The sequence below is a fragment of the Bubalus kerabau genome, chromosome 8, assembly GCF_029407905.1.
Source record: "Bubalus kerabau isolate K-KA32 ecotype Philippines breed swamp buffalo chromosome 8, PCC_UOA_SB_1v2, whole genome shotgun sequence".
Classification (NCBI taxonomy): Eukaryota; Metazoa; Chordata; class Mammalia; order Artiodactyla; family Bovidae; genus Bubalus; species Bubalus kerabau.
The window spans coordinates 36388675-36403217 of NC_073631.1; the positions used below are offsets into that span (position 1 = coordinate 36388675).

At 38.1% G+C, this 14543-nt stretch overlaps 1 protein-coding gene across 5 annotated transcripts in view; it reads left to right on the plus strand.

Moving 5' to 3' along the window:
- ELAPOR2 (endosome-lysosome associated apoptosis and autophagy regulator family member 2) overlaps window positions 1-14543 on the plus strand; it is a 215511-nt gene that overhangs the window by 126902 nt on the left and 74066 nt on the right. For all 5 annotated transcript variants that reach the window (XM_055590066.1, XM_055590062.1, XM_055590063.1 and 2 more), the window contains 2 exons: window positions 8325-8472; window positions 11478-11564. In XM_055590066.1, the coding sequence (XP_055446041.1) occupies window positions 8325-8472; window positions 11478-11564 (235 nt within the window). The remainder of the gene's footprint in view (window positions 1-8324; window positions 8473-11477; window positions 11565-14543) is intronic.

The following is a 14543-nucleotide window of genomic DNA, read 5'->3' on the forward strand; positions in this document are numbered from 1 at the left end:
ACATTCCCTTTCATGTGCCTGTGTTTTGTACAATTAAACTTCCAGCCTCTGGCCAACTTCTGACAAGGATGGCCACATTTTTTCCCCTGAGCTAAAATGATTCAAATAAAAAATGACTCACATTTTTACCCTGAACTAAAGATGTTGGGGAATTATTTAGCTGTGACAGTAGATACGTTTGCTCCTCCTTCCTTCCTACCTTCCCTTCATCCCCCTTGCTTTCTAGCAGTCTCTCTCTCGGCCATTTTTACTCTTCTGATAATGGTCATTTCATCATATAGAGTCGTGATATTAGATAGCACTAATAGGATTATTTCTCTAACTATATATATAAAAATTGTATGTTCAGTTCAGTCGCTCAGTCATGTCCGACTCTTTGTGACCTCATGAATCACAGCACGCCAGGCCTCTCTGTCCATCACCAACTGCCAGAATTCACTCAAACTCATGTCCATCGAGTCGGTGATGCCATCCAGCATCTCATCCTCTGTCGTCCTCTTCTCCTCCTGCCCCCAATCCCTCCCAGCATCAGGGTCTTTTCCAATGAGTCAACTCTTCTCATGAGGTGGCCAAAGTACTGGAATTTCAGCCTCAGCATCAGTCCTTCCAATGAATACCCAGGACTGATCTCCTTTAGGATGGACTAGTTGGATCTCCTTGAAGTCCAAGGGACTCTCAAGAGTCTTCTCCAACACCACAGCTCAAAAGCATCAATTCTTCAGTGCTCAGCTTTCTTCACAGTCCAACTCTCACATCCATACATGACCACTGGAAAAACCATAGCCTTGACTAGACAGACCTTTGTTGGCAAAGTAATGTCTCTGCTTTTTAATATGCTATCTAGGTTGGTCATAACTTTCCTTCCAAGGAGTAAGCATCTTTTAATTTCATGGCTGCAGTCACCATCTGCAGTGATTTTGGAGCCCAAAAAAATAAAGTCTGACACTGTTTCCACTGTTTCCCCATCTATTTCCCATGAAGTGATGGGACCGGATGCCATGATCTTCGTTTTCTGAATGTTGAGCTTTAAGCCAACTTTTCACTCTCCTCTTTCACTTTCATCAAGAGGCTTTTTAGTTCTTCTTTACTTTCTGCCATAAGGGTGGTGTCATCTGCATATCTGAGGTTATTGATATTTCTCCCGGCAATCTTGATTCCAGCTTGTGCTTCTTCCAGCCCAGCGTTTCTCATGATGTACTCTGCATATAAGTTAAATAAGCAGAGTGACCATATACAGCCTTGACGTACTCCTTTTCCTATTTGGAACCAGTCTGTTGTTCCATGTCCAGTTCTAACTGTTGCTTCCTGACCTGCATACAGGTTTCTCAAGAAGCAGGTCAGGTGGTCTGGTATTCCCATCTCTTTCAAAATTTTCCACAGTTTATTGTGATCCACATAGTCAAAGGCTTTGGCATAGTCAATAAAGCAGAAATAGATGTTTTTCTGGAACTCTCTTGCTTTTTCCATGATCCAGCGGATGTTGGCAATTTGATCTCTGGTTCCTCTGCCAGAGGAAAAATTATATGTATGTGTGTATAAATGTACACACATATAAATGCAGTTGACCCTTCAGCATTATGGGGGTGCGAGTGCCTACCTCCTTAAAGTTAAAAATACACTTACAACTTTAAGTTGGCCCTTTGTATCCTCCCTTCAGCAACTGGTGGATTCAACCAACCATGGATTCAATAGTACTGTAATGTGTATTTAGTGAAAATCGTCTGAGTATCAGTGAATGGTGCAGTTCAAACACATTTGTATATGTATCTACATATATTAATACATATATGTGTGTATACATGCACACACAGATAACCTCTGCTTTTCCAGAGTTTAATATGTCATTTCAGTTTTATGGATGACCTACATTGGTACCTGTTTTTGTTAACCAAAAGAAATCCAAAGAGGATTTTCACTTAAAAAAAAAAAAAAAAAAAGGCAAAAGGCAAAAATGCTGTGTAGCATTGATTTTGCAGCAAATGGAGCTACCCTAGAGGCAGTTTGTACCCTGTGCAGTGAGAGTAGCCCCACTAAGCTCTTTCTGGGAACTACATTCAGCATCTCAGCATCAGGTCATCGTAACTTTGAACTGTATCTGTGGGATCATTGCTTTCTCACAGTTTATTTTGTAAATTAATTTGTGTCCTAAGGTAATTACTTCTTTGCTTTATACCATTTCAGCTTATGAAAGATTTCACAGGAGCACTGTACCTTTGCATAACGTGTGAAACCTTTTTGTGTGTATAATTTAAATTCTTTAAAGAGTTCTTAGAGGAGAGTACCAGCAGGATATTATAAGACATCAGATCTTTGTTTTGGTGAGCAGGAGATATTCACATGGCTTTTTTTTCTACTTGAAATTGCTTATTCATTAAAGAAATCGAATGATTAGCAGAAATTTTTCAGTGTATTGAGTATCATTTTCTCAGTGTAAATTTCAGTCGATTACTGCTAAGCTTGTCTCCTTTCCTCCCTCCCTCTGCCTTTTTCTTTCCTTCCTTCCTTCTATCCACCCAATCTTGCTTTCTTTTTACTTCTTTTTAATTGCTTGGATCATATAGAAGATGTGTGTTGAACTTTGTAAGAAGTTGTCAGAGATTTTCAAAATGATTGTAGCATTAGACTCTAGCAGTGCATTTGAATTCTAGTTATTTACATTGTAAAATATTGTACAGAAGTCTTGGTTTATTTTAGTCTTTCTAGTGTATGTATGAGAAATGGTATTTCTTTGTGTTTTTTTTTTGCATTTCCTTCTTTATAAAGGTATTGAGCACTATTCATATGTTCATAGTCCATATGTTTGTGGGTGTGTGTGTATGTGTTATGGAGAAGGCAATGGCACCCCACTCCAGTACTCGTGCCTGGAAAATCCCATGGACGGAGGAGCCTGTAAGGCTGCAGTCCATGGGGTCGCTAGAGTCGGACACGACTGAGCAACTTCACTTTCACTTTTCACTTTCATGCATTGGAGAAGGAAATGGCAACCCACTCCAGTGTTCTTGCCTGGAGAATCCCAGGGACGGGGGAGCCTGGTGGGCTTCTGTCTATGGGGCCGCACAGAGCCGGACACGACTAAAGCGACGTAGTGGCAGCGGTGTATGTGTTAAGTGTCAAATATTTATCCATTTGTTATGTTTTTGGGTCAGTTGATTATTGAGCTGTAGTAGTTCATTGTGTATGCTTGACATGAAGGAAATTTTGTCATGAATCTGTATAATATTTAACCTATACACATATGCATGCACATTTACATATATGTGTGTGAAATAGTTCTTTTATCTGCAGTTTTTGCTTTCTCATTTTCTCAGGGGTGTTTTTAAATAACCAAAAGTTTAAAATTTGAAGAAGTACAATTTATCAATGTTTTCTGTTGTAGTTAGTGTTTTTACATCTTTAGATGTCTTGCAAAGGCTACAAATTACAATTCTTAAAGTAAAATTAGTATTGTTATTGTCCTTTTATATAAAATGTAAAGCTTTACAACAGTATAGTTACCTTTAGGCCCTTATCCTGGTGCTATTATCATACGTTTAGGAACACATCATAAACCCTGTAATACAATGAAATGTGTTTTAAAGAATCAGTTAATTTTTTAAAAACTTGAGAAAAATGTAGCTTTATGTTTTTATCTATGTATTTACGGTTGTTGATGCTCTTTTCTCCTATTTTCTAAATGTTTGTTCAGTATTATTTTTTTAATCTGTAAAATTTTCTTTTTTTTTTCTTTTTTTTTTTAAATTTTATTTTATTTTTAAACTTTACATAATTGTATTAGTTTTGCCAAATATCAAAATGAATCCGCCACAGGTATACATGTGTTCCCCATCCTGAACCCTCATCCCTCCTCCCTCCCCATTCCATCCCTCTGGGTCGTCCCAGTGCACCAGCCCCAAGCATCCACTATCGTGCATCGAACCTGGACTGGCAACTCGTTTCATACATGATATTTTACATGTTTCAATGCCATTCTCCCAAATCTTCCCACCCTCTCCCTCTCCCACAGAGTCCATAAGACTGTTCTATACATCAGTGTATCTTTTGCTGTCTCGTACACAGGGTTATTGTTACCATCTTTCTAAATTCCATATATATGCGTTAGTATACTGTATTGGTGTTTTTCTTTCTGGCTTACTTCATTCTGTATAATAGGCTCCAGTTTCATCCACCTCGTTAGAACTGATTCAAATGTATTCTTTTTAATGGCTGAGTAATACTCCATTGTGTATATGTACCACTGCTTTCTTATCCATTCATCTGCTGATGGGCATCTAGGTTGCTTCCATGTCCTGGCTATTATAAACAGTGCTGCGATGAACATTGGGGTACACGTGTCTCTTTCCCTTCTGGTTTCCTCAGTGTGTATGCCCAGCAGTGGGATTGCTGGATCATAAGGCAGTTCTATTTCCAGATTTTTAAGGAATCTCCACACTGTTCTCCATAGTGGCTGTACTAGTTTGCATTCCCACCAACAGTGTAAGAGGGTTCCCTTTTCTCCACACCCTCTCCAGCATTTATTACTTGTGGACTTTTGGATAGCAGCCATTCTGACTGGCGTGAAATGGTACCTCATAGTGGTTTTGGTTTGCATTTCTCTGATAATGAGTGATGTTGAGCATCTTTTCATGTGTTTGTTTGCCATCTGTATGTCTTCTTTGGAGAAATGTCTATTTAGTTCTTTGGCCCATTTTTTGATTGGGTCATTTATTTTTCTGGAGTTGAGCTGTAGGAGTTGCTTGTATATTCTCGAGATTAGTTGTTTGTCAGTTGCTTCATTTGCTATTATCTTCTCCCATTCTGAAGGCTGTCTTTTCACCTTGCTAATAGTTTCCTTTGATGTGCAGAAGCTTTTAAGGTTAATTAGGTCCCATTTGTTTATTTTTGCTTTTATTTCCAATATTTTGGGAGGTGGGTCATAGAGGATCCTGCTGTGATGTATGTCAGAGAGTGTTTTGCCTATGTTCTCCTCTAGGAGTTTTATAGTTTCTGGTCTTATGTTTAGATCTTTAATCCATTTTGAGTTTATTTTTGTGTATGGTGTTAGAAAGTGTTCTAGTAAAATTTTCTTTATCATTTCATGCAGGTCTGCTGCTCATAAATTCTCTCAACTTTTTGAAATCTAAACACATCTTTAGCCTCAGTTTTGAAGAATATTTTGTTGGACGTAGGACTCTGGACTTTTACTTTTATCCTTCTGTGTTTTAAAGGTGTTCCATTACCTTCTGAACTCTCCCTTGTTTGTGATAAGAAAAAAAGAATTAGCTGTATTTTGCTTTGTTAGCTTCCTTTTATGTAATGTGTCATTGTTTCCTTGACTACTTATTATATGTTCTGTATTTCTTTGCTTATAATATGTTCTCTATTTCTTTGCTAGTCATGTTGAGATGTGGAAGTCTCGGTCTTTTATTATTATTATTTTTTTGTTAGTAAAAACAAAGAATTTACCAAAAATCTCACTCTCATAACCCAGATGAAAATTAAATTTGAAGAGAAGGATATTAAGTTGTGCTGTCATACAGTCTGGTTGGAAACGTTTTTGGCCCAGAAGTTGACACATGACTCAAAGAAAGCATTGGTTTTCTTTGTATTTTTACTCTGCTTGAAGTTGACTGAGCTTCCTGGATTTGTAGGTTGATATTGTTATTAAATTTGGGAATTTTTTAAAGCTATTCTTTCACCAATAATGTTTTTCTGCCGCCTTCTCTCCCTATTTTCCTTCTATAACTCCATTTACATGTATGTTAGGCCACTTGGTATTGTCCGTAGTCACTGAGACTCCATTTCCCCCATTTTTTTCTCTTATACTTCAGATTACATAGTTTCTATTGCTCTATCATTATTTCTTTTGCAGTTTCAAACTTGATCTTAAGCTCATCTATTGAATTTTAAATTTCACAAATAGTAATTTTCAGCTGTAGAATTTTCCATTTAGTTTTTAAAATAGTTCTTATTTCCCTTAAAATAGTTGAGATTATTCATGCCTTCACTTACTGTATTCATCTCTTGATGTTTTTTGATTATATTTTTAAAAGCTGTCTTAAATACTTGTCTGTTTCTTTTCATTCTTTGTTGTCAATTAAGGGTCATATTTTACCACTTCTTTGCATTTCTAGTAAATTTTTAATGTATCTTAGGCATCATGGGTGTTACAATGTGGAGAATGTGGATTATTTTTTTCTTTTGTGTAAAAGACGTTGGATTTTGGTCTGGAAGGCCGCATATTTACCAGAAGAGTGTCTCGTTAGGTCTGGTATTTAGAATTTTTTTAAGGTGGCTCTTTGTTGGTTTCACACTTAGTTCTAGGTCATGGTCTTTACTCTAGGGCACACTATAGCCTACTCCTGTTTTATAAATAATGTTATGTTGGAACACTGCTGTACTCATTTATTTATGCGTTATCTATGGCTGCTTTTGAGCTATAATTGCCTAGTGGAGTACTGCAGGAGAGATCACATGGCTCATAAAGCCCCAGTTATGGACTCTTTGGCCCTTTATGAAAAAGTTTGTGGATACCTACCCTAGGGCATGGTCCTTATTCCTAAAATGTGGCACTTCTGGAGTCTCAGATGAATGTCCAATGTGGTTATTAAGTTTTCTCCTCTCTGGCTGGCCTGGAGATCCTGCAATACCCATAAACGTGACCTCTCTGATTTTGACTTAGTTTTGCAGTGGCTGTTCTCTACTAGGCCTGCACATTCCAGCCCCAAGCCTGGGCCTATAGAGAAGCTCCATGTGGACTCCTGGAGCCCCTGTTTTCTCTGCTTCTCATGCCTGTAAATTCTGGTTATTTCCGCTTCCCCCGGACATTCGTCCCTGTTTCTCCACTCAGTGAGACCACTGCGCTGTGCTTGGGAGCTGTCTCCCGGTGCCAGAGTCTGGAAAGTGTCCTGAGAATGAATGAGGTCAGGGTCAGCTTGGGCTTTGTCTCATGCATTTTCCTGCTGTCAAGACCCTCGGTCCTGCACTGGCTAGTGTCAGTGCCTGAGCGTGGCTTGTGTGTGTTGTTTAGTTTACTGGATTGTTAAAGAAAAGGGCAAGTCCAGTACCAATTAGTGAGTCATGTTGAGACTCAGTCTTTTTTTTTGTTGTTGTTAGTAAAAAGAATTTGCCAAAAATCTCACTCTTATAATCCAAATGGAAAGTTACATTCAAAGAGGAGGATATTAAGTTGTGCTGTCATACAGTCTGGTTGGAAACTTTCTTGGCCCAGAAGTGGACGCATGACTCACTGTTGATTAATCTAAGAATTAGCTTATGGTTAGATTTACAATCCAACTTTTGTCCACTGGTATATTTCCTTAATCTTTTCTTTTTTAGATAAAATTTCCTATCAGACTTTTGCTCCTACTATGTACTGTGACACTGTGATCTACATTTTATTTAGGTTCACTTTATTATTTTTTTCCATCTGGCTGATCATGTAGTTTTTTTTGTTTTAAAACAATTGAAATGTAACAGTTGCATAGAAAATTGATATTATGCTAGTTTCAGGAGCATTACATAGTGATTTGACAGTGGCATGTATTATGAAACGATCACCACAATAAGTTATTACAATATTGACCATATTCTTTATCTTGTTTTTTTACAACCTCATGACTTATTCATAACTGGAGATTGGTACCCCTTCATCCCCTTCATCTATTCTGCTCCCCCCTCCCTGGCAACCACAGAAAACTAGTCTGTTCTCTGTATCTATAAGTCCCTTTGTGGTTTGTTTCTTAGATTCCACTTTCTCTCTCTCTCTCTCTCTCTCTCTCTCTCTTATTTTCTGCTCAACGTTATGTGACAACCTGGAGGGAAGGGGAGTTTGAGGGAGAAAGATACATGTATATGTATAACTGAGGCCCTTTGCTGTTCACCTGGAACGATCACAGCATTGTTCATTGACTATACCCCAACACAAAATAAACATTAAAAAGTATTTAGAGTCACTTTAAAAGGACTTTTTCTAGGATGACTTCTTCTCTCATAATAAATGGACACCCCTGCCAATATGTGTTTGTAAATAAAACTTAAGGTATTGTTTGAGAGTAATTCCATCAAAGACTGCTAGAATTAGTGACCAGCTATCTAGTGATCACATTTTTGGTGATAAGCAGCAGCTGCATGGCACATTAATTGCATAATCTTACGATGATTTTAGGGAGTTATGCACCACAAGACCTGAACCTTTTTTCAAGCAGTGGTGTTGGCCTTTGGGGTCCACATGCACTTCAGACTTCCCTGCTGTGCTTTGTTGACAGAACTGCTTTTAAATCTCAGTTATAGAACTTGTGAACAGAGAGGTTTCTGAATGCTAACATGAAATGGTTTTGTTTTCACAGCTCTTCTTGGGTCCCTCGTGGAAACTACATAGAGTCCAATCGTGATGACTGCACAGTATCCTTGATCTATGCTGTGCGCCTCAAGAAGTCAGGTTACGTCTTCTTTGAGTACCAATATGTGGACAACAACATCTTCTTTGAGTTCTTTGTAAGGCCTTTTATATTCTAGAATTCAGTTTTTAAAGGGCATTCATGTAAAATTTCTCTTAATCATTTGTTTCCATTTCATTGTGTGCCTTGGTTTTTGTGTTAACTGAAGCTTTCGATAAGAAGTATTTATTTTTTCTATAATACTTTCTGGTTAATAATTATTTTTTTACCTCTGAGTTCTCTCCTTGTAGAATAACATTCGGGTTGTTTTCCTTTTGGATATGATCATTAGGTGACCATTTGGTTGAGACTTTTTGTGTGTTGAATATATTTCCTGAGATTCATTTAATTTTTTTATAGTGATAGATGCTATTTTCTTTAAAAATATGTTTTCACCAATCTTGGTTTTTATTTAAAAATATTTTTCTTCTCTTTTCAATTTTAAATATTTGAATTATTTAAGTGTACTCATGGGCGATATTTCAGAACTAGAAATGACTGTATCTTGCTGGTTGTCCCAGTTTTGTACAATATAAAGAAATCAAGGGATGAGGTGGTTGATGTCTCTGGCAAGAGATTAAATAACATCAAAGACTATAGGATAAAATAATAGTCTAACAGAATAGGCTGTTACCACAAAGAATATTTAGCTATTTTAATGTAAACTGTACCTAATTGTGCAAATATTTGTTGTGGCAGTGACTCAAATGCTTGAGAAAAATTTGCTCCGATTGACTTCTTAAACCAAAAAAAAAAAGAGTATGTGTGTTGTGCAAGTAACTGCGAAAATATCTTGTAAAATATTTCTGTGGCCCAGATTTCAGGGATAAATGTACTGATAATGCTAAAGCAAATTTATATTGCTCTTGATAATGGAAATTTCTAAATCAAAAGTTTGCTAGGAAGAAATATTTTTTGTGAATGTATGAGCCTAAGATTTAAAGTCAAGCGATTCTGGCTCATGTCCCAACTCTGCAGTCGCTGGTTGTGTGTTACTGGACAACTAACTTTTCAGCTCTCAACGTTCCTTTTCATAAAGAGGATTGTAGACCAGACCTTTTAAGGACCCTCTTTACTCTTAATATCCTTTGATGAGTTTAAGATGTTAAGCAATATTCAGATTGGCTTTTTAAGTTACGTTTTGTTTGCAAGACACTTCTCAGAGTGAATAACTCCATATTCCATGGGATATTTTTTGAAATATTACTAAAATAAAGTTAAAAAGCAAGGTAATTGTATAATTGTTTGAATAAACATTTAGTTCTGTGTTGTCTATTAAGTCCTTTGAGAGCTGTCAGTGAAGATAACTTAAGGCATGAAGTCTCATTGCTTCCTCTCAGTGATGCCTTTGTTCTTCTGGTTATGGACTGAAAAGGGGTGGTGAGTTTATGTTTCCTCTTTTGTTGATGTTTCAGCTTAATAGGTTGCAATTTATTGACTCAGAGAGTCAGTGCCTTATGTCCATCCTGCTAGTAGTTAATGGAAAGGGAATGTCTGAAGATTAAAGGATGCAGATGTACCTGTGAACGTTACAGATTGAAAGCAGTAAAGTATTTAATGTTAGGAGTCTGGGAGTTTCATTCAGCTCTCCCCTCCACACATACTTTTTTTTTTTTTTAAATGATGACACTCAAACCTAGACAGAAGAAGTGATTGGACCAAGGTTATACCTTTACTAGTTACTTTTAGAATGACTAACGAGAGGACTCAGATCTCCAGAATGCTAGTAGACTGTCAAAATAACACTAGATGTATGATATCCACTGAGAAAAAAGCTTTCAGTTTATGCAAATATGGACCAAAAAAGGTATATAAAGGGTTTATATCTGTTTAAAAATGGCTTAACATTCTTATTGATTGTCATTATGCTTATAATATAAATATGATACTTAAATTCAGTTAAAGCAAATATCCTCAGTAGCTGATTTTCTCTGGTTTTGGCTGTTAAAAGGATCTGTTTTCTAGTTAGTCAAGTCTTTAGGAAATAGCTCTTATGGACAAGATATTAATGCTGTTTGTGAAATTAGTCAGGGGAATGAATGAAGTGGAAAAATAATTTAAAGAATAGAGAAATAGCCATTTTGGAGGAAGTATAGATGATGAGATATTATTTCAACCCTACTTTGATGCTGACTATTATGTGCTCACTTGCTAAGCCATGTCTGACTCTCTGCAACCCCATGGACTGTAGCCCGCCAAGCTCCTCTGTCCAAGGGATTCTCCAGGCAAGAATACTGGAGTGGGTTGCCATTTCCTTCTCCAGGGGATGTTCCTGACCCAGGGATTGAACCCAGGTCTCCTGCATTGCAGGAGCTACGGGGAGAAGTCAAGACTGTAAATATAGCCTCAAGAAGTCAAGACTGTAAAAAAAATACACAGGCATTTTTGATATCTGTTTACTTTTTGTAGACCTGGAGAGGTATGTCCCAACTCCTAGGTATTTTAGAAGAGTTGTCTGGAAAGCACAAGATGTTTGGTGCTGAAGATATTAGCTGTATTTATTTGAATTGCTATAAAGTATCAACATTTGTCCCCAAATACCAACCGTGGTCTTTGACTTTGGCTATAGCCACTTATGTACACATTTGGGTTAAGTCTTAGGGAACTGAAAACAAAGCAGATTTCATTTATTTATTAATTTAAGGTTTAAATGGCCCTATAAACTAGTTTATACTAAATAGTATAAACTTTATTTTTATACTATTGGGGCTGCATGGTGAACACAAGCTTTCACATTTTTGCAATGACTTTTTCTCCTCTATGTGAATTTTCAGCGTTAACTCCCCTCTCGTCCTCTGCCTGCTCCTGCTTGCCCAATTTCCGACTTCTTAATGGGCTTGTCTTTTTGTTACAATAATGAGAAAGATTCACTTAGAACTAGGTACTCATGCAGTTGTCACTCAGGCTCCAGAGATCTGGTGTGTTTACTTATTGATAATTACTTGTGGCTGTTGTTTCCTACACATTGAAAGAAGCTCTTGTAGCCTGTCCTGTGATGAGTGACACATCTAATTAAAAACACTGTTCACTGAGCTTTACTGGGCCCTTATGTTTACTCCACAGATTCAGAATGATCAGTGCCAGGAGATGGACACCACCGCTGACAAGTGGGTAAAACTCACAGACAATGGAGAATGGGGCTCTCATTCTGTAAGTCTCTCTCTGCTCTTCTCTCATACCAACCCCATTCTTCTCCTTTCTTTTCTCAAACTTATTTTTAAAAGTTTATTTTAAAGAAAAAAATTATCTTTTAATTTAGAAATTTCTAGTTAGGGAAGAAATTGCCCCTAAGTTTCATGGACTCAGGCTTTTTCTAGTATTATTTTCTTTCCTTTTCTTTTCTCCTTAGCTCCCTCTCCCTGCTCTTTCCTATCACACTTCAACTGTCCTGCTTTTCAAGGGAGGCATTAACAGGAATGAAGTCTACTCAGAATTAATATACAGAACCTCTGGGTATGTAAGTTTACAGATGTGGTAATCATATGAAAGATATTAATCAGTGACTCTTGTCATTGGATGGATCCTTGAGTTCGAAGCATCACTACGAACAGAGCTAACCGTAGATGTGATGGAATTCCAGTTGAGCTATTTCAAATCCTAAAAGATGATGCTGTGAAAGTGCTGCACCCAATATGCCAGCAAATTTGGAGAACTCAGCAGTGGCCACAGGAATGGAAAAGGTCACTTTTCATTCCAATCCCAAAGAAAGGCAATGCCAAAGAATGCTCAAACTACTGCACAATTGCACTCATCTTGCACACTAGCAAAGTAATGCTCAAAATTCTCCAAGTCAGGCTTCAACAGTACATGAACCATAAACTTCCAGATATTCAAGCTGGATTTAGAAAAGGCAGAGGAAACAGAGATCAAATTGCTAACATCCATTGGATCATAGAAAAAGGAAACAAGTTCCAGAAAAATGTCTACTTCTGCTTTATTGATTATGCCAAATCCTTTGACTATGTGGATCACAACAAACTGTGGAAAATTGTTCAAGAGATGGGAATATCAGACCACCTGACCTGCCTCTTGAGAAATCTGAATGCAGGTCAGGAAGCAACAGTTAGAACTGGACATGGAACCACAGACTGGTTCCAAATAGGGAAAGGAGTATGTCAAGGCTGTATATTGTCACCCTACTCATTTAACTTATATGCAGAGTACACCATGAGAAACACTGGGCTGGATGAAGCAGAAGCTGGAATCAAGATTGCTGGGAAAAATACCAATAACCTCAGATATGCAGATGACACCACCCTTATGGCAGAAAGCAAAGAACTAAAGAGCCTCTTGATGAAAGTGAAAGAGGAGAGTGAAAAAGTTGGCTTAAAGCTCAGCATTCAGAAAACAAAGATCATGGCATCTGGTCCCATCATTTCATGACAAATAGATAGGAAAACAATGGAAATAGTGACAAACTTTATTTTCTTGGGCTCCAAAATCACTGCAGATGGTGACTGCAGCCATGAAATTAAAAGATGCTTACTCCTTGGAAGAAAAGCTATGACCAACCTAGACTGCATATTAAAAAACAGAGACATTACTTTGCTGACAAAGGTCCATCTAGTCAAAGCTATGGCTTTTCCAGTAATAATGTATGGATGTGAGAGCTGGACTATAAAGAAAGTTGAGCACTGAAGAATTGATGCTTTTGAACTGTGGTGTTGGAGAAGACTCTTGAGAATCCCTTGGACTGCAAGGACATCCAACCAGTCTATCCTAAGGGAAATCAGTCCTGAATATTCATTGGAAGGACTGGTGCTGAAGCTGAAACCCCAGTACTTTGGCCACCTGATGTGAAGAACTGACTCTTTGGAAAAGATCCTGATGCTGGGAAAGGTTGAAGGCAGGAGGAGAAGGGGATGAAGAGAACGAGATGGTTGGATGGCATCACTGACTCGATGGACATTAGTTTGAGCAAGCTCCAGAGTTGGTGATGGACATGGAAGCCTGGCATGCTCCAGTCCATGGGGTTGCAAAGAGCCAGACATGACTGAGCAATGGAACTGAACTGAGTTTCTTTTATCCAGCTTTCTCTGCAGTCACCCCAAGAAGCGATTTTCAAAGTTGTCTTCTTGGGGACTGTTCTGAGTCCAGTTTTGCACAGCTCTGCATATCACAAAATTCATCCATGTCTGGAGCTGAAACCTGCTTTCTCTCTGTTACCCATTGTTCAAAATTCTACCCTTTCTGGTTGTGTCTGGTAAACTGCTTATTTCTTTAAGGACAACCCTGAGTGTTTGAAGGCAATTATTAGGTAACACAGTCTCTAAATCTGTTATTATTTGAGGCACTGTCCCTTTGGAGTGAGACATGGATTTAAAATCTAGAAAAATGTTATAGATGAACCTTTTTACAAGGAAGAAATAGAGACACAGATATAGTGAACAGACATTTGGACACTAAGCGGGGAAGGGAGTGGGGTGAATTAGAAGATTGGGATTGACATATATACACTACTAGGTATAAAATAGATAACTAATGAGAACCTGCTGTATAGCACAGGGAACTCTACCAAATGCTCTGTGGTGACCTAAATGGGAAGGAAATCCAAAAAAGAGGGCATATGTGTGCACATATAGCTGATTCACTTATTGTACAGCAGAAACAAACACAGTGTGGTAAAGTACTATACCCTAATTTGATCCCTGAGTCGGGAAGGTCCCCTGGAGAAGGAAATGGCAAAGCACTCCATTGTTCTTGCCTGGGATATCTCATGGACAGAGGAGCCTGGCAGCCTATAGTCCATGGAGTTGCAAGAATTAGAAATAGCGACTAAACAACAGCAGCAGCTCTGGTTTATAGTCGTTGTGTTTCTTTAGGCAATTGACTTTGTCTCTTTGACTCTAATAGTTTATATGAGAAATAGGACCAATCTTGCAGAGTTAAATGAGAGGACACATTTGTTATTCAGTGGCTCAGTCACGTCTGACTCTTTGTGATCCCATGGACTGCAGCACGCCAGGCTGCCCTGTCCTTGACTATCTCCCGGGGTTTGCTCAAACTCATGTCCATTGAGAGGATACATAGGGAGGGCCTAACATGGTGCCTGCCATGTAGATTGAACACTGTTTCAATAAGTGACCATCCATCCTTGCCTTTGTGTTGTAGCAGATACCTCATCCTTGA